The sequence below is a fragment of the Siphateles boraxobius genome, unplaced genomic scaffold (genome assembly GCF_051911475.1).
Source record: "Siphateles boraxobius isolate OS27281-9 unplaced genomic scaffold, OSU_SipBor_1 160, whole genome shotgun sequence".
Classification (NCBI taxonomy): Eukaryota; Metazoa; Chordata; class Actinopteri; order Cypriniformes; family Leuciscidae; genus Siphateles; species Siphateles boraxobius.
The window spans coordinates 81109-101785 of record NW_027508767.1 but is presented as its reverse complement, the minus strand read 5'-3'; the positions used below and the strand labels follow the sequence as shown (position 1 = coordinate 101785).

Genomic DNA, 20677 nt, shown 5'->3' with positions numbered 1-20677 from the left:
GTTGAGCTAGAGAGATATTTGGAGGAAACGCATACAGATGCAAAAAGGCATGAGCCTATGTCAATTCCGTCAGACATCCCACCTGTCAATCCACCAGAATACCAAATGGAGGTCTGTGCACCTAAGTGGAAAGAGATAGAGCAGGTGATGAGAAAGGCAAGGGCTTCATCATCTCCAGGGCCTAATGGAGTTCCGTACAGAGTGTACAAGAGTGCTTCAGGAGTTCTAAGGATTCTGTGGAAATTGATAAAAGTGGCTTGGGAAAACCAGGTTGTACCTAGATCATGGCGCCGAGCAGGGGGAGTCTTTATACCCAAAGAAAAAGATGCTACAAGCATCAGTCAGTTTCGCTCTATTTCACTATTAAACGTCGAAGGCAAAATTTTCTTCAGCATTATTGCTCAGAGATTGTCAACCTACCTATTAAAGAATGGCTTCATTGACACTTCAGTTCAAAAAGCGGGCATTCCAGGATTCTCAGGATGCTTAGAACATATCAGTGTTATCTGGCAACGAATACAATCAGCTAAAAAGGAGAGGAAGGAGCTCCACGTGACATTCCTGGATTTGGCTAATGCATATGGTTCAGTGCCACATGAGCTTCTTTGGGCATCATTTGATTTTTTCAGGGTACCGATGTCAATAACAAATTTAGTGAAAGCATATTTTGGAGATTTGCAATTTAGTTTCTCAACTCCAGAATTCAGCACTACATGGCAATGCTTAGAGGTTGGAATAATGGCAGGATGCACCATTTCTCCACTGGCTTTTACCATGGCAATGGAAGTAATCATTAGGGCATCAAAATGGGTAGTAGGAGGAGAGCGCTTGGCCTCTGGGATGCGACTACCACCAATCAGAGCATATATGGATGACATGACAACCATGACTACAACGGTAGCCAGCACTAATCGGTTATTGGGGAAGTTAACAGATAATATTGAATGGGCACGAATGCAATTTAAGCCCTCTAAATCAAGGAGCATCTCAATAGTTAAACGCAAGGTAGTAGATAAAATATTCTTCATTAATGGTGAGGCAATACCAACAGTTTCTCAGAAGCCAGTGAAGAGTCTAGGGAGATGGTACGATGGTACGATGGGGATCTAAAGGACACAGTTCGAGTGGGAGAAGTTAGACGACAAGCAGTGGAAAGGTTGAAGAGCATAAACAGCTGTGCTCTACCAGGCAAATTAAAACTCTGGTGCTTTCAGTTTGGTCTACTGCCAAGGTTGCTGTGGCCACTGACTGTGTACGAGGTTTCTTTGACAACAGTGGATAAGCTGGAAGCGTTAATAAGTTCATACATCAGGAAATGGTTGGGAGTTCCACGCTGCCTCAGCAGAGTGGGACTTTATAGTAAAGGAGTATTGCAGCTGCCAGTCTCTGCTTTAACCGAGGAGTTTAAGTGTGCCAAGGTCAGACTGGAAATGACTTTAGCAGAGTCACGTGACAAATGTGTAAGGGAGGCAGCCCCTGTGGTAAAAACTGATAGAAAGTGGTCAGCAAAGAAATCTGTAGTAGAGGCAAAGGCTGACCTTCAAATTGGGGATATCGTGGGACAGGTACAGCATGGAAGAGGGGGTTTTGGGCTCAGTTTAGCTCCTCCTAAATGGCACAAGGCAGGCCCAGCTCAAAGGAGGAAGCTGGTAGTCAACGAGGTGCGAAAGCAGGAGGAGAGGATGAGATGTATAAAGGCCATTTCCCAGGCCAAGCAGGGAGAGTGGATGAGATGGGAGAGTGTGGAACAACGAAAAATGGGCTGGCAAGACGTTTGGTCAATGGAAGAGAGTAGGATCAGTTTCCTTATTAGGTCAACATATGATGTTCTCCCATCACCGCAGAACCTAAACCTCTGGGTAGGAAAGGATCCCTCTTGTCCTTTGTGTTCATCACCTGCCACATTAAGGCACATTTTGACAGGATGTAAGGTGGCTCTTAGCCAAGGTCGGTTTACTTGGCGCCATGACCAAGTATTGCGATGTTTGGCTTTAGCATTGGAAGGCAAGCGTAGTATGACCAATAAGTTGCCGCCTATTCTAGCAAAACATTACACGCAGAAGACAATATTCCTCCGCCCAGGCGAGCAACCACCAAGAAAAGGTGCTAACACCAATTCTCGCCCAGGACAACTGGAAGCTGCTAGGGACTGGAAGATGCTGGCTGATCTTGATCAACGGCTTATTTTTCCACCTGAGATTGCCACCACTAACCTACGACCAGATATTGTTTTGTGGTCTGGATCAGCACGCATTGTTCAACTGATAGAGTTAACAGTGCCATGGGAGGATGCGGTAGATGAGGCATATGAGAGGAAGAAATTGCGGTATGCTCATCTGGCCACTGAAGCAGAACAGCGAGGATGGAGAGTCCAGGTTTATCCAGTGGAAGTGGGTTGTCGAGGTTTTGTGGCACACTCTACAACCCGGTTCCTCAGAGACGTCGGATTCAGTGGTCAAGATTTGCGTCGCACAGTAAAGAACTTATCTGAAGCAGCAGAAAGGAGCAGCAACTGGCTGTGGTTGAGACGGAAAGATTCTAGCTGGCTGAGTACAGGCTGCCATGCTACGGTTTCGTAGAATTCTTGAAAACTTGAAGGGTGTTGGTTTATTTGTATAGGTTGTATAGTATTTACAGTCATTACGTTCCTGTGTATATTGCGTGAATGACGGGAAGTTGGGCAGATATTGTGTTTTGCGGTAGGTGGTATGCCATACGGAACCGTTGCCACTGAAACTGCATATTAACGCACCAGTGGGGCTCGACAGCCTTAGTCAAACGGGTTGGCGCGTATGGTTGGGTTGCGGAGAGATTGTGAGATTGTGGTTAGGTCTCAGCAGCACTGTTGGTTTATTTGTAGAGGTTGTATAGTATTTACAGTCATTACGTTCCTCTGTATATTGCGTGAATGACGGGTGGTTGGGCAGATATTGTGATTTGCGGTAGGTGGTATGCCATACGGAACCGTTGCCACTGAAACTGCATATTAACGCACCAGTGAGGCTCGATAGCCTTAGTCAAACGAGTTGGTGCGTATGGTTGGGTTGCGGAGAGATTGTGAGATTGTGGTTAGGTCTCAGCAGCACTGTTGGTTATTTGTAGAGGTTGTATAGTATTTACAGTCATTACGTTCCTCTGTATATTGCGTGAATGACCGCACTGTGGTTGCAGCCATTGTGTGTGCTGACGCGCAAATACACTATTAACACCAGACAGAAGGAGATTCACGTCACCAGATGGAAAGAAGCGTAAATGGATGGAGAAGCATAGGTTACTGTAAAGCTACGTCTTAGTTGGTGCTTATCTTGGCGAAAGCCGAGTACAAATCAGCATGAAGTTTTAACATCTACTCTCGTGTAATGGAAATCAGCTTACACACAATGTCATGACTTACTAATTGAAAATGTAAGAATGATGTTGCTTGAAGGAACACATCAGTGTTTGTTTTATTATTATTCATATCACAACAATAAATGTCTTTATAGAAATTGTATATATTATCATGAAAAATATACATACTATTATCTCTTCATTTTAAATTGACAGAATCATATTTAATTGTGTCTGGGGTCTGTGTTTATTGGGGTATAAAAAGGTTAAACATTTTATGCCCTGTAATAGGGATGTGGCCAAAGCCTAAATCAGAATTCGTAAAGAAAAATGAATAACGTATCTCTTATTTTGTTCCATCTCCATTTCCCTTTAGGGGCTCTGAAGAATGTGTAATTTCCTTTCCATTTCTATAATCTGATTTCTGACCTGTAATGCCTGAATCATAATCATACACTGTTGGTTCGTTGGCCAGAGGAGAACTGAGCGACTGAGTCTGGTTTCTCCCGAGGTTTATTTCTCCATTCTGTCCCTGTGAAGAGATCTGGGTTCTCGTCACTGTCGAGCCTTTGGCTTTTGTCTTGCTTAGTTGGAGACACTTAATATTCAACAATATTATTGATATTCCTGCATTGACACCATTAAATGAGAACTGAACTGATCTGGACGATGACATCAATGTTTTCTCCAGAGCGGCTATATATATATATATATATATATATATATATTATTTTAACTAAATTAATAACTTTTTTTACAACAGAAATGAACCATCACTGAACTTACTTAAGCTGGACTGTGACCCTGTTTTCTTCTAGAAACAAACTTTGTTGCATTATTTTCCTGTTATCTCTGTAAAGCTGTTTTGAAACACTTTTTATTGTAAAAAGCGCAATATAAATAAATATGACTTGACTTGACTATATGTACACTAATAAATATAACTATACTGCCAGTACACCATAGTTATACAAATGAACTTCATCTATCTATTTATTTCTATTCAAAGGGATGGAATCCAATAGAAAAATATTAGGCTTTAAAGAGTCATTATCCCTCTAATGAAAAACATTAATATCACAGCCTTCATTTTTCAGTCGAAATGGCTAGATATCATTGAAGGTGACAAGAATGAAAACATAACAGCAGAATCGAGCCAGAAGTGCTAGATGTTTTTTGTTTTTGTTACAGTTTAAGCTGTTCCAAATGAGGAAATTTATATTTTATTGGAACATCAATTTAGAGAATTGTATCTATTATTTGGGCATTCAAACATTTGGTTATCATTTTAATTTTGTTAAGAGAATTTTTAATAAAAACAATAGTTTCCTGTATGGAGGAAGAAACCTGCAAACAAATAAATGAATGATAGGAGATACAAGAAAATAAATAAATAAATATTACATGAGATTCACTTACACAATTCAGAGACAAGAGTCAAATTTCAGAATAAACATGATTTAATGTTATTTAAACTTTCAATAAACATTTTAAAAACAATTTGCAGCTGAACACTAAATCCTAAATTTTATTTTTCATTTTTGAAATACATTTTAATTTAAAATGGTTTACGGTTCTGTACATTAAGTAACCATTTAAGACAATGCTCCACTTTCCAAAAACAATAGTAAACAACGCAAAAGTAAATTAGTTTTTAGTAAGTATTTAGTGTATTTGTGTGAGCCATTTGAATAGTTAGATCGAAATGGATTTAGATTGATTGCATCATGGCCAAATAAAAATAAGGGCTAATAATGAAGCCCACTCACACATGGGCAAAGTAACAGCAGATTCTGCTTACCAGAGTTTAGCAAATAATTGCCTTCCAAATGATAAAAGTGCCCCACTTTTCATTGGCTGTTTAGAGGTGAACTTTTCCTGTACTTTACTCAGGTTGGATAACGCATTGATTTTTTTCATCTCTTAGTGCTGACCAGTTACTTTTAACAACCCAACAATTAAAAAAATATACATGATTTTTTGTTGTTGTTTTTGCCCCAAATAATTATGCACTAACAGAATAAGTCTTTTAAACCATTGTATGGTTTTATGTCGATTGCATGTATTTTCTGTGGTAATAATATTTATGCAGCACATATTGTCCATAAAGCTTTTATGGTTTAGGCAGGACAAAAATTAAATCCAGTTAACTTGTTAAACTTTATCTAGTAGGAATGACACAAGTATTTTAGTAGTCTTGACTAAATTAATTTAAGTTCATACAGCAAGATTACAACAAATCATTTCAAACGAATTAAATTTTGTTGGAAAAATGTAATTCAATTTCGTGGAAAAGTTTTTCTTAATTTTATTAAGTTGGTTCAATGGAAGTCAGTTGTAATTCTTGTGTTTCTCTTTTTTCTGTTCTTGTTTCTCTGTCTGTCAGTAATTTTGCTTATCAGGTGTTCATCAGTGTCTTAATTCACCCTCTTCTTTTCATTCACTCTGTCAAGTGGACTGAATTAGTGTAGGGAATAGTGAGGGTATAGGGTGTGATTTGGAACAGTCTCTGAGTGTCGACTTTGAGCGCTGTTAACTTACAGTATATTCCTGTAGGCTACTTTTGTTTTGTACGGTATATTACTTTTAATGGAACATGGTATGATATTGTCAGAATTTGGCCTTTTTTACAGCAAGGGTTAACAGTGTAGTTACTTAATATTACTCGGTAATTAAATGTATAATTACAGTGTAACGAAGACACCTTACAATAAAGTGTAACCCAAAAGTGTTGTTCCTACACCAAATGTTTTTCAGTGTACTTTATTTCCAACAAAACATCAAAGTGATGGTTATTTCTGCTTAATAAGTTAACTATCCCTCTCTCATGACATTCGCTCACGTCTCTCTATTATATTTGTTTTGACATCATTTACATTGGCAAGCAACTCTGGCTCTATATTGTTTGCTTATGTCCCCCTACGGTGTGGTGTATATTATAAAGGTCTGGCCGAGAGAGGAGAACTTTTACTTGGTTGAAGATTGCAGTATGAGAGAGCTGGTGATATTAGCAGCTTTGGTCTCGGCTCTACACGCGGCCAGCCTCCATAAAGACAGTGATGTTGGGTACAAGTGCCAAGTAGATCAGGACAAAAATGTTACGTTAGCTGCCGAGCGGTTCATTAATGAACATCACCGCCATGGATACAAATTCAAATTTGTCTCGCTGGACAGTCGCAGTGCAGAGAAGAAGGTGAGTTTTATGACAGTCTCTTCCTGTGGCTGAGTTTTAGAGTTTCAAAAGAGTGTACGATTGCTGCTTTTAGTGTATTTCAACAACATAATGAAAAAAAGATATGTGCAAACTGTCTTGTTTCTGTGCAGATGGATCCTTGTGAGGTCATCTTGGGAATGACATTAGAGGAAACTGAATGCCACATTGCCAGTCCCAAACCTTTAGATCAGTGTACGACTAGAAGCGAAGATCAGACTGTGAGTTGAACATCACAGAATCAGATATACTGCCTGTTATTGCTCTTAATAGAGTGACTTTTGTGAGTGGTACATCCATTTAACAGCCTTTTAATGTTCTCTTAATAGAAAGTGACAGCAAAATGTAATGTGACTGTCTCCAGCTTTAAGGGAAAAGCAGCCGTGAAGCGCTACATCTGTGACACTGAAGCAGGTGCTGTTAACTAATCAGCAGAATGAATTTTCTTCTGAAGCACTTTACTTATTTAGTAGATCAAAACTCTAGTGGCTAGCCTTTCAAAGAACCCATAGTACTATTTAAGCTCACTTTTTCAAAGAGTAGGCTACATAAATTAGGTAATGCAACTCATGTAAAATTATAATGCAAAGTCAAATTAAGTTACACTTCACAGTGTATATTGCTCATAGTTTTGTATTTTGTTCCAGCTTCACATAAAATACTTGTGACAAAATGCCCTGACTGCCCCAGTCTACTGCCCTTGCATGACCCGAGGGGTCTGGAGAGTGTGCAAACTGCCCTGCAGAAGTTCAACAAAGAATCCAGTCATTCATCTTACTTTAAACTGCTGGAAGTGGGAAGGATCAGCACACAGGTGACATCTTTCAAACTCGGGTGAAGCTTAATTATTATAAGCAAGTACATGAATGGAAATGGAAAACGGTAATTACACAATTATATCCGTCATTCCATTCCATAATTGTCAAAATGCAACTTGTAACGCAGCTTAAATACCCGCCAAGTAATAGAGCGACAGTTTAAAAAGAATCTTGCTGAGCAAGTTAGTTGAACAGTTTTCCACAATCTGAATATTTAATTTAATGACACAGACAATTAAGGGAAAAAATCAGACACACCAAACCAACATAAAAAAACTAGCGCCGTCAAAAGCTGACTGTGTTGTTGCCTCACGATGTCTGTGTCTGGGCTAAAAAGTGCACAAAGTGCAAAGACTACAGTCAACAGCCAGCTAGCATGTACGTTATGCACATGTCTGAGAGAAATTAACTCTCCAAACCAGCAGGTGGCAGTCTGTATTCATAATTTTTACACCAATTCCACTCAACACAGATAGATTCAAAAAAATCATCACAAATGAAGATGTAAAATGCAACTGGAAAAAAGTTGAAAAAATTGCCTGTTGCGACATTTCTTCAAAACTACCTTACGTTGCTTGTTGCGCAATTTCTGACAGTTTCAAATTGAAAATGTCCAGCGAGTGGTGCTAAAAGCGCGTTCAGTTTTATCAGACACAGATGCATTTGTAAATCTGGCAACGTTTTATTAAGTTGGTTGTTTTACGTATCACCACAGTTCTGAATTGTAACGTCTAATGGTGAATGGTGCTAAAAGGTTAATGCTCTATGTATGGTGAAAATGCAGGACAGTCCCGAATTTGGGAGCTTTATCCTGCATCCTGCAAGACGTAAGCAGTGTCCTGTATTTCAGTTATATCTGTATTATTTTCTGTATTTCTATAAGAAATATAATAAAAAATGCATTTGAAATATTTCAAAAATATGCGTTTCGATATGGGTGTGTATATAAACAATGCAGAGCAAAATGTCCAAGTTTCGTTTTCAAACGGACAACAGTTTGAATACGGTCATTACAACATTAATTTTTTAAAACATTCTTTGCTTGCATGTGGTTTGCAACTGCATGTTAACAGAATATTTGTCTGTTTTCTTAGTGGATGAGTTTCGGTCAAAGCTTTTTTGCTGAATTTGCCATTATGGAGACAAACTGTTCAAAGGAGGAAGCATCCCAGAGTCCAGAAGCATGCAAGGCTTTATGTGGGGATCAGGCTGTAAGTGCACAACATGTTCATTATTTTATAACTTATTTCATCAATTACTATAATTAAAGTAAGACACTACAGACAAAACCATTGTCTTTAGAGTCACTGGCCAATTTTGAGATTTTCAGCTATTTTACTCTTATAAATACCATAGTTTTATGTCAGACTAGTTCAAAGAAATCATCCAAAATACACAATTAAATGCTTATTTAATTACACTTTATCTATTTGTCTCTGTAGATGGTTAAGGTTATGTTTGGTTCCATGGACTATTATTTTGACATTCTGCTTCCTTTGGTTCCTGTTTCTCCTCTTTGTTTAGTTTTGGTTTCCTTAGTTTCTGATTTTGTCCTTGTTTGTTTCTGTAGTTACATTATTATTTACATATCTGTCTTGTTTGGTGTCATGGTTTTTCCTGTTCTGCACACGATTCTGTTTTAGTTTATAAATTACTTACTTTTGAAGAGTTCTCATCCCCATTGTGCGTGTTAAACAAGTCGTTACAGAAGAACCAATCTACATAGTGAAGAAATTAGTGATGGACATACCAGCCAATCATCTCCTTCTCATTGATCAAAGGGACCGTTCCCTCACACACTATCCTGACCACTTCCAGCCTTAACAAGCTGTCCAAAGCTTGATAGTCCTGCCTAGCCTCCTAGCTCCTTCGTGCCAGCCAGTGCTGTTCCCACTGCTGGCTCCATCCAGTTCCCTAGCTCAGCTACACCTCGGGCCTCGGAGCCCATGACTCCACCTCAGTCTGTTAGGCCTTCGGCTCTGCTTTGGCTCCACGTTCCCTCGGCTCCACCGTGGTCCGTCATGTCTTCGCCTTGCTTACCCTGGCTTTGCTGCAGACTTTCGGGGCCTCAGGCTGTGCCTTCAGCCCTCCATTCCTCTGGCTCCACCAGGCTCCTCCTTCCCTCCGGTTTCTCCTTTGACCTTGCTCCCTTTGGCGTAACCCTGGCCTTCCGAGTCCCTGGCTCCACCTCGGTCCCGCAAGCAAGCAGTTCCGCCTAGGCTTTCCAGACCAGCAGTGTTTATGCCTGTTGACAGTGTTTTCTGATGTATAGAAAAGAGATATCCAAAATCCACTCTCTACACCTTTAACTATAATTTCAACAAATTTAAAAAACAATTTTGAACCGGGCTTTATTAAGCTTTCAGAATTCTGTCTTGGAACTTTATGCAAATACAAAACAGTGTTCTTAATCTACTGTGATTAATCAACTGGGGAAAATATGGTGATACGGTATCGGCTAGTTAATTTTTTCACCATATTCACCTGTAGTGTCTTACCTTACAACTTCATACAGTCCATCAGTTCCTTTAAGATCTGTAGTTTTGAACACCTCTCTTTCTCTTTTTCTTTCTCTAGCGGTATGGGTTCTGTGAGTCCTCTAAGGTCGGAACTCCGGTACAAGGGGTTCAACGTGTAGATGTGGAATGTAAAGTTTATGAAGCTCAGGTATACATCTCGATAACACACTTAAACTGGAACAGTAAGTGCCAGTTATTTTCTCCTCTCTAGCTATGTAATTATTGTGCTCTAATTGTTTCCAGAACTTAACTCATCCAATGCAACACCCCACTCACTCAAAGAGAGACTGTAAATTCCATGGGCCTCCACCCCACCCCCATCGCCCGGGACATGCAGGGCAAAAAGAGAAAACACCTGACCAAAGGGGCCGTCCTGAACATGCTGGCCATGACCACAAAGAGAAAACACCTGACCAAAGGGGCCGTCCTGAACATGGAGGCCATGACCACAAAGAGAAAACACCTGACCAGAGGGGCCGACCTGAACATGCTGGCCATGACCACAAAGACAAAACACCTGGCCAGAGGGGCCGACCTGAACATGGAGGCCATGACCACAAAGACAAAACACCTGACCAGAGGGGCCGACCTGAACATGCTGGCCATGACCACAAAGACAAAACACCTGGCCAAAGCGGCCGTCCAGAACATACACACTGTTCAAAAGGCTCTTCAGGGTTTCCAGAATCCCAGGAACACCATGAATTCCCATGCCATGGCTTTGTAAAAATACCCCCCACTGTTTATCCAATCTGTCCCTTCCCTCCACCACGTATCTGCCTGGGCCCTCCAGACCGTGTACCCCGTCCTTCTATTCCTCCTCCTCCTCCTCAGAAACTAGCACTATAATCTGCTGAGGAACATCCAGATGTTATCCAATGTTGCAGGGTTTGAAGGGGAAAATATTCAAAACTGAACAACATTAGAGTGTAAATGTCTCCAGTACATTCAGTCCAATAAATACTCTTTACTGATCAATGTGATTGACTGATAAAGGTCCTGAAACACAGTATTACAATATTACAAAACAGCTGTGACAAGAAAATCAAATCATATATAAATACAAAGTTCTGTCATCAAACTCTAGATGGCACAGGCTAATAGGTCCTAACTCAACCTGCTCGTAATCACATCTTTATCTATAGGGCGCAGCTGATTGGTTCCTGCTGTAACAATAGCCAATGACCTTGCATGCTCAACTTTCAAATACATAGGTAGCATTTGCCCTAGCAGTGCGGCGCGCTTTCAGAAACCCTCCTTCTAAGAATTATGCTATGGGTAATTCATGTACGCTATATTGTACAGCAGTGTGTCATGTATGTATTTGCTGTAGGAAGTCCCATACTCGCTCTACGGCAGCAGCAATAACATTCAGCAGCAGCGTAGCAGATTTATTCCACCAGGACCAAACATACAACATTGTCAAATCCATTACCATGCCAAACACTCAGAGAGTTGTTGTGACATAACTGTAAATTGTCAGTTAGAATGCCTGAAAAAGGAGAAGTTACCAAGAACAATTAATAAACAACACATTGGAAAACATCAACCAAACATCCACCAACATTTTTACACTGTACGTTGAAGGGTTCATAACATGAGCGATCCTATTTACATTGATCTTTTGAATATATGACTAAGAAAACATACCTGTTTTTAAATCTGTTTTTTTTTTTTAAATCTGCTTTTAAACTTTCTTAACATTAGAAGTGGACTTTATCATATAATTTGACCCCTTTAAGCAAACATAATGTTGTGTACACAACATCTCTACAACAACATGGTATTGACCTTACAGCTGCAAGTATCATAGTCCACAGATCACAGTGTGACATAATCTCATGTTTACATGGAAGAGTTTAGAGAAACATGCAAAGCTTTGGAATCATTATTTATGAGTAAAATTTAGTGTTCTTCCAAAAAAAGTACAAATAAAGGCGCAGTCTAAAGAACAATGGAATCAATCCACGCCTAACTTATTTGGATAGTTTAATAGCTGGTTGTGTTAGAAGATTAGTTTATCTATTTTCCCTGAAATACAAAGAGCAAAGAGAAATTCTGCAATTTCTCAGAAAATGGAATAAAAAAACTACACAGACAGTAATTTTTAGTAGTGGTATAATCTGACTAAATAAATAATTTAAAAAATGTTTAAAAAAAATGTTGGTCCCACTTTATATTATTAGGTGCCTTTAGCTACTATGTACAAACATTTAAATTAATAATTTTTATGTAGTGCAATTATCGTGTACATATGTCACGGGTGTTTGCTGGCAGACAGATGATGAAGACGCTTAAGAATCAATTCAAAAGGTTTATTCTCTAAAGATCTGACAGAAAGGCGAACAGAGAGCAACACGCACCTAACATAGACAACACCGGACACTGAACTCAAACAGATCTGAACATATATACAGGTGTTAATGATGGTGACTAATGACACAGCTGAACAGATGAGTGACGAAGGCGAAACATGGCGAGTCCAAACTAACGTGATTGTGACAATATTGTTACATTGTACTTGTCAATGCCTCTCCCTATGGAGGATCCCTATACCACTCTACAGATAAAGCGTTGTGGAATTTTTCGGTTCGCGTACCTACCCAAAGTGATAAGATAAAATAAAAATTCTGCATTAAAATTTATAGACAAGTAGTTTGTTTAGGCATGGTTTGTAAGGAATTACAAACCTGCGCACATATATTCAAACGCACATAACTATAGAATCAATTCTTAATGCGCATGTGAACGCCATCAGCGTCTATCACAGGTTCACGTTTAAAGTCTGTTTAGAGAGAACGGTGTCGTCTTAGCGGCCCCTAATTTAATAACAAATGATAATTTAGACGGAAGTGAATCAATCAAAACTAACTTTAGCTGGAAAAAAAGTTTTTCAAGAGCCACTATAAAACCAAACCAATCTCTGTTACCTTAAATTATATCTTTATCTCTGTAAAGCTGCTTTGAAACAATCTGCATTGTTAAAAGCGCTATATAAATGAGGATGACTTGACTTGACTTGACTTGTATGTAATTACCGCAGTTATTTATATCTATAATTATATCTATAAGTATCTATAATTACAATGTTAACCCACCCTTAAACCTACCCATACCACCAAACCTGTCCCTAAACTGACCCGTATCCACCTCAATAACAGCAAGTGTTTTGCAATACAGCATCAACACAATAAGTTGATATTGAACTTATTTTTTTATGCAAGCGCATAGTAATTTGGGAAGCCAAAAGTGTGACCAAAATGTTTATTTAATAATAATAAAAAATCTTTACATACCCTTTGTACACACCGGATGAAGAAGAGCATGCGGTGTTCTTTGTACACCGCATGTTCTTCGTAAACCTTTGTACACACCGCAAAAAATGAGGAAGAACACTTTTTTTGTACAAAAAGCTTCATCAAATTGTATGTGGATATGATATTTGTATTTGATACGATATGATTCGTCTTTATAGCTTCACTTCGGAAGATTCTACAATGTTGAGTTCACCATCCAAGAGACGTCCTGATCTTCCAAAACAGATGTAGCTGATTTCTCCAAGTGTGAGGTTCATGGCATGTGAGTTTGCGGAAAGTTATCAGACTTATCTGTAAGGAGATGCATAAATAGAGTTAAATGAAGTTCATCATCCGGTTAATTAAATCAGTAGTAAATCATGGGGACGCACTGTTTCCTGGGAATGACCCTCAGTGCAGCGAGATAAAATCACTGGCCTCATGTTGCAACATAAGAAGAAAGTGTTACAAAATTCACAGTTGATTTGATTAGGGTTCAACCAGTTTGCAAACACTGGAGGTATTTGAACTAGCATACAACAGTAAGCCATACAGATCTACAGCATGTTGCAACCTGCCCTCTCCCTTAAATCAATCATTTATTTGATCACACTAAGAGGGAGTGCAAGGGCCCTGAGATGTTGATTGAAACTCAATCAGGCGTCAGTAGCCAATCAGGAGAAGAGAAAAGGGGTTAGTGGTTTTTAAATGACATATAAAAAAGCTTCCATGGAGCATCTAGTTTTGTTGCTGTGTCTGGGAGAACGAGCGCAGCTCCATCATGAAGCAGTGTGTGGCATTGATAATGGCTTTCCTGTGTGTCCACGGGGCCCCTGTGGACGTTTTGGCCCCTGGATCCTGCCAAGATTCTGTAGCGAGCGGTGCTGCCGCTGAAGCTCTGAACAAAATCAATCTAGACCGCACCGAGGGCTACGTCTTCAGCCTGGATCGTCTCAGCAATGTCCATCATACGAAGCACGTGAGTCATTTTCAGGTTCTTCTGTTCATATGGATACTTTTACATTCCAAGTCAACAGACAGTTTTAAAAGAGTAATAATTTAAATTGATTTTAAAGTCATTTAATCTCAACTACTTTTTAGGGATCCTATTGTTCTATTGACTATGTCTATCTAAAGGGATGCAATGACTTCACATTTTACATATAACACATTTTTACAAATTTTTAATAATGTTTTTTTCTTTTAGGGTGAAACAGGGATTGTCTTCTATTTCACACTTGATGTTTTGGAGACCAAATGTCATGTCCTCAGCAAGAAAAACTGGAGAAACTGTGAAATCCGAAACCCTGAAGAGTTCCCAGTATGGTTTTGCTAATCCATAAACAACTAAAATAACTTGTTGATGTTTTGTTCTGCATTTTAACAGCCTTTTCAACCGACAGGTCTATGGACAATGCAAAGCAGTTATGTACATGAACAGAGTTCACAGAGTCGCCCGTCTGTACAAATATAGCTGTACCGTGAGGCCAGGTAATGACCAAACACCAGGGTTTTATCATCAGTGTTAAGGGTGACGCATTACAAGTAACTTCAGTTATGTAATCAGATTACTTTTAAGTAACAAAAGTAACACATTACTTTTAAATTTACAACAAACTACTTTTTCAAATAAGTTTACTTAGTTTTCCCATTTATTGAATGACAGCTCTCCTGTCCTCATCTTGAGACAGAGTAATCGTAAGTAAGTGCAGAGGCGGTGTTTGTGAACATTGTAGATCTGAACTAAATGTGAACATGCATGTGAACATGGGAACTACTACTCAAACCTCCAATAATTAAATATGTTAAATTAAACAAATACTTGTATGCATTTGATCTTACTTTATTGACCAATGTACTTGTTGCTGACTTTCAATGATTCAGCGAAACCATAAGAAAAATTAATTTCGAATTTTTGTTTTATTGGTGAAGTAAGTGTTAAACTTTCTTCTCCTGCATCCTATTCTTCTGCAATCCAGAAGAGCAGAAAGGTTTGCTTGAGCTGCACTCTCTAACTGTACATGTGTAAATTTACATTTCCTTAAGCCTTATTATTTCACATATATGATAAGGACCAAAAATTGTAAAAAACAAAACAAAACAAAAAACAAGCTCACCCAAGTGAGAAAAAGTAACGTAAAGCATTACTTTTCTTAAAAAGTAACTAACGTAATTAGTTACTTTTTAAGGGAGTAACAGAAGGCAAATGCAGTAACATGACTCTCCCTCGCCAGTGCCCGCCTCCAAAATCAGGGAACGGTGCCCAGACTGCCCTGTCCAGCTCCCTCAGGACCACGAAGAAGCCTTGAAGACCGTGAAGATGGGCATGGAGAAATACAATAAAGAGAGTGGGCTGGCCAACTACTTCGTTCCTCTGAACATTACAAAAGTTTTCTCATCGGTGAGTAAGTGATGAAGTAACTAATCACGAGAAAAAAATGAGGAACAACACTTTTTTGTACAAAAATCTTCATCAAATTGTATGTGGATATGATGTTTGCATATGAAACAATATGATTCGTCTTTATAGCTTCACTTCGGAAGATTCTACACTGTGGAGTTCACCATCCAAGAGACATCCTGCTCTTCCAAAACAGATGTAGCTGATTTCTCCAAGTGTGAGGTCATGGCATGTGAGTTTGCGGTAAGTTATCAGACTTATCTGTAGGAGATGCATAGAAATACAGTCATCGTATGCTGTGTTTGTCTATATGTATCACATATGTTCCTGATCTTTAACTGTTTAGCACAAAGGATTCTGCAAAGTCTCTCACTCTGTCCCAGCCATGGGCGAGGAGCAGCTCAGTGTTCAGTGTGAGATCTTCGAACCAGAGGTAATTTACCCATTTATTTATGAGTTTGTGAGCAAAACAAACCACTTCTTCACCACTATTGCAAGATGGGCTTTCGATAAAACTTGTCTGTCTACCCTTACTGTACAAAAATATTTGGGAATATTCTGCAAAATACAATGTGATATATTACATAATACATTTCCATATATGGGAAACTAGTGCTTATGTTTTTCAATATACTGCAATATTGACTACTTATCTTGAAACATTTTTCAAGAACCACTATAAAACTAAACCAATCTCTGTTACCTTAAATTATATGTTTATCTCTGTAAAGCTGCTTTGAAACAATCTACATTGTTAAAAGCGCTATATAAATGAGGATGACTTGACTTGACTTGACGTATGGCTATATATTAATACATATAAAATATTTATAAATGAAGACAAAAATAGCATTACATGTAATATTCACAAAGTTTGACCATTTACCAAGGCACCATTAAGACTATAATTACTATATTTTTTTTTTTTTTAAGTAATGGCTGTGCACTCCTGGCTAAATACTTTAGTGCATGCAGGTGTGCTTTTGTGAACTAGCTTGAAAATATGAAAGATGAATGATGTATAATATTTTACATTATATATATTTCTCTATATGTGTGTTTATGCTGCATTAGTAAACATATCTGCAGTATATAACACATGCAGTACCATATCTGATCACATGTACATTTATATATTATGAAGTGTATTACTGACTATAAAATGACATTCATTATGATATATTAGTATATATATTGTCATTGTTTTTCAATATATTCTAATATATTAACCAATATATTATTCTATATATTTTATAATATTCTGTTAAACCATTTAATATATTGATCATCCATGTATATTATGAATTATTTATTATAAATATATTTTCTTTTCATAAGGGTATTCAGTGGAAAGGTGATTTATGTATATCTCAGTGGTACTGGTATATGACTCGAGAAAAAATGATGCACTGGACTCGATCCAACTGTCTGTGAGTGGGCAGCAATCTGTAGTTTTGACAAAAGCCCTGAAGCTGTCAAGCGGAAAACGTACAAAGTAACGCGTTACTGTATTCTAATTACTTTTCGTGATTTTCATGATAACGCAGTAATGTAACTCATTACATTTAAAATTGATATAATTTGATTACAGTTACTGATGTCAATAAAATTAAGTTACTTGCTTTACAAATGTATTGTTAAGAAAAAAATATTTAGTAAAATGCATTTCTAATCACGTTTGGCTGAGCACACGCTTTAATGAATTCCTGGAGAACGCGCTTCACGAGGCACACACACACTCACACACACGCAAGGTCTCTCGCTGTCTCCCTCTCCGCCGTGCACGCACTACACGGTTTGGAGCACAGTCTCTTCTTGCTCGCTCGCTCTAGATTCCGGGAGATTTTAACTAATTTGCAGCATCAGGGAGCCGCTATCAATATTACGGAAAAAACTGAGTTTCACTTTGTAGTGTTTTAATAGGTTTTCAAAGTAACTTGGAAGTTAAGTAATTGGTAATGTAATCAAATGAAAATTTTAAAGTAGTAATTAGTAATTTGTAGTGGATTACTTTTTTTTAACTTACCCAACACTGATTGTAACCATACAAAACTGGTTGAAAATCAGCCAAGTTACTCTTTAATACTTAGTTAGATTTTATTCAGATTTACTGTTGTTTTTAGGCGGCTGAAGAGGAGAAGAAAAAGCACTTGATCGGAGGTGAACTGGATCACAGTCACAACAGCACAACAGGCTCGTCTTCAGGACACGACCATGAGCATGACCACACCAAACCCCACACACACAAACACGACCATGAACAAGGCGAGGGCCACACACACACTCACTCTCACGACCACGAGCATGTTCACGCCCATCACGCCAAGGCCCATGAGCACGCTCCGGGCGAGTGGGAGCACCACCACCACCAGTACGCTCACAAGAGGGAGGAGACCCATGAGCACGACCACGAGCTGGTCCTGGACCACGAGCACAAACACAGACACCTCCATGAGCACGAGCACTATCACCACCACCACGATCATGCGCATCAACCCACAGTGAGGCGCCCTGAAGGGATGGTCAGTGTCCTTCCTCCTGTGGATAAACCTATGACCCTTCCATCGTTCCCTGAGAGTCCTGCTGCAGGACCTCCACAGGCCTCCACCCTCCCGTTCCTCCCGGACCCCCAGATCCCCGGACAGAGGGAACCCAGCATCCAGGCCTTCCCCAGCACCACGTCCCCCGAGTGCCCTGCTCCCTCCACCATCGAGAACGGGATCCTCCAGCAGGTCATCAGTGAGGATCCGCTCTTTAAAACCACTGTCTAGAGACCTTTGGATTTTTAATGTACAGTGTCATAAATACTGCAAGAGGTACTTTTATGCTTTGTACAATAAAGCATGTTTTGGCAGTCATTGATGCTTGTGTGATTAGCTTTCTTTTTAGATGTACATCAGTCATCTTCATAAAGGTATGCAACACTGAGGAAATCCAGTGGTGTAATGTAACTAAGTAATAACACTTCGAGAATTTGTACTTTACTTGAGTTTTTATTTCTTTTCATTTTTACTTTACTCCAATACATTTCCTAAATAAAATGTGAACTTTTACTCTGATACACTTCCCCCGAAGAATATTTGTACTTACTACAGTTACTTCTTAAATTAACTTGTTAACTTAAATACTTTTATTCTAGTGTGGCTTTCAGGTACTTTATCCACCACTGAGTAAATCTGAGTAAATCCTGCTGAGATCAGAGAAAATTAAGTCCTCAGCCTTTTGTCACAAGTTAAGTTTTTTTTTCTGTGCTGCAGGTTAATTTCATAAACCCTTTTGCATGTACCTTAAAAATATCTTTAAAGGGGGATCTTGAATGGTTTCTGATGGATACTGGGCAACTGATGGACTTTGTTGATACAGAAGCAACTCAAGTCCAGCAATTGTCCAATTCTGCCCATTCTACTAGAGGACATTCATAGGTAGGTCTATCAAAGCTTTGGATGCCTTCTTTCAACCACTTTTATACAAGCACCTTACACAGCGAATCATTTTACTGCCAAAAAAATGGGAACATGTCAAGCAGAAAAGTTATGGTCTGACAGCAACAATGAGCGTGCAGATGATTGCAATGAAGACCCTGAATCATTTTAAGCTCTGATCTGAAGGTGAGAGCAGGAATTATATCCTGACAAATGACATACAGATGAAGCTCCACTACAGAACTCAGTACAGTACAGAGGCCATGTACTGCGGTCTCCCGGTGGCTTACGCTATTGTCAGTTTAGTGTTAGTGATTAATTTAAAGCAAAACAAAATAACATATATGCTTTCATGTCCGAAAACATTATTTTTTGTCCTATATTTCATAATAAACTCAGCCTTCCAAGGATCTTCAAACTGAGGCGGCTTTCAGCGACGCTTGATGACGTGTCAGCCGATATATGCAGCCTTCGTTTGAGAAACAGCCATTGGGCTGAAGACCTTGAGTACCTGGATCAGGTGTGTTTAATTAGTGTTGGAGATAAACTCTGCAGGATAGTGGCCCTCAAGGAGCAGGATTCGACACCCAAAACTTTTTTAAGTTACTTGCTTTAAAGGTGCAATGTGTATGTGTAAGCAATGTGCAAATTTTAATATTTCTGAGGATCTATTGACAGAAATGCAATATAAGATCCATAACTATGTTTTCAGTGGTGTATAAAGACTTTGAATAATGAACCGTTATGTTTTTATTACCTTAGAATTAGACATTTATATCTCCATAACCGCGGGCGCCCCCTTCTTTGGAGGTCGACATATTGTGTCATCATGTTACTACCGTAGCCGACAGCGAACACACAGCGCTACAGAGCGTGTTTCCTCACTACCTTGAAAAATACATTTTCAGTGGTGTATAAAGACCTTATTTAATGAACCGTTATATTTGTATGAGCTTAGAATGAGCAGTTTCTGTCTACATACACCGCGGGTTCCCTTACATTGAAATGCGCCGACATGTTTCTACAGTGCCCCTAAACGAACAAACGCGTTTTACTATGTTGCTCTTCGTGCAAGGAAGCAAGCTTAGTTCAGCGAATAAAACACTGACACAATGATGAACAAGTAACAATAATATTCGCAATAACATATAGTTTTACTGAATAATTAAGTAAACATAATTTCTTAATGTATCCTTGTAAAGACACCTCATTGCTGAACTGCTACTCTTTGCTGTCTCAGACGATGAGATATTTTCCTGTCGGCCACCGTGACTTTTGTTGGTTGCAAATCGTAACCTCACCACTAGATGCCGCTAAAAATCGCACACTGCACCTTTAAGAACTTTAAGAACGTATGCAAGATAATGGGGTCATTCCATGTTGAAACAACCAAATTGTTAAACTGTACATTTTCAGTGGTAAAAACCATATGTAGGGGACCTTGCATACAGCTGATACCTTTTTAGAGGGTTTACAATAATATCCATCCCCCCATCAATCCATCCATCCACCCATCAATCCATCCAATCCATCCAACCCATTCATCCATCCAATCCATCCAACCCTTCTAACCTATCCATTCATCCATCCAATCCATCCAATCCATCCAACCCATCCAACCCATCCATCCATCCATCCATCCAATCCATCCAACCCATCCAACCCATCCATCCATCCATC

At 39.0% G+C, this 20677-nt stretch overlaps 2 protein-coding genes across 2 annotated transcripts; both read left to right on the top strand.

Annotated features, from left to right (window-relative positions):
* Window positions 1–6283: 6283 nt before the first annotated feature.
* Window positions 6284–10852, top strand: ahsg1 (alpha-2-HS-glycoprotein 1). Its single transcript, XM_077231950.1, has 7 exons — window positions 6284–6523; window positions 6655–6762; window positions 6871–6955; window positions 7189–7355; window positions 8454–8570; window positions 9937–10026; window positions 10122–10852. The coding sequence occupies exons 1-7, from the start codon at window positions 6320–6322 to the stop codon at window positions 10725–10727; spliced, it is 1377 nt and encodes a 458-aa protein (XP_077088065.1). The 5' UTR covers window positions 6284–6319; the 3' UTR covers window positions 10728–10852.
* Window positions 10853–13477: 2625 nt separating this feature from the next.
* On the top strand, window positions 13478–18433 carry fetub (fetuin B). Its single transcript, XM_077231948.1, has 7 exons — window positions 13478–14153; window positions 14382–14495; window positions 14578–14665; window positions 15409–15575; window positions 15705–15818; window positions 15922–16008; window positions 17699–18433. The coding sequence occupies exons 1-7, from the start codon at window positions 13956–13958 to the stop codon at window positions 18344–18346; spliced, it is 1416 nt and encodes a 471-aa protein (XP_077088063.1). The 5' UTR covers window positions 13478–13955; the 3' UTR covers window positions 18347–18433.
* The last annotated feature ends 2244 nt before the right edge of the window (window positions 18434–20677 follow it).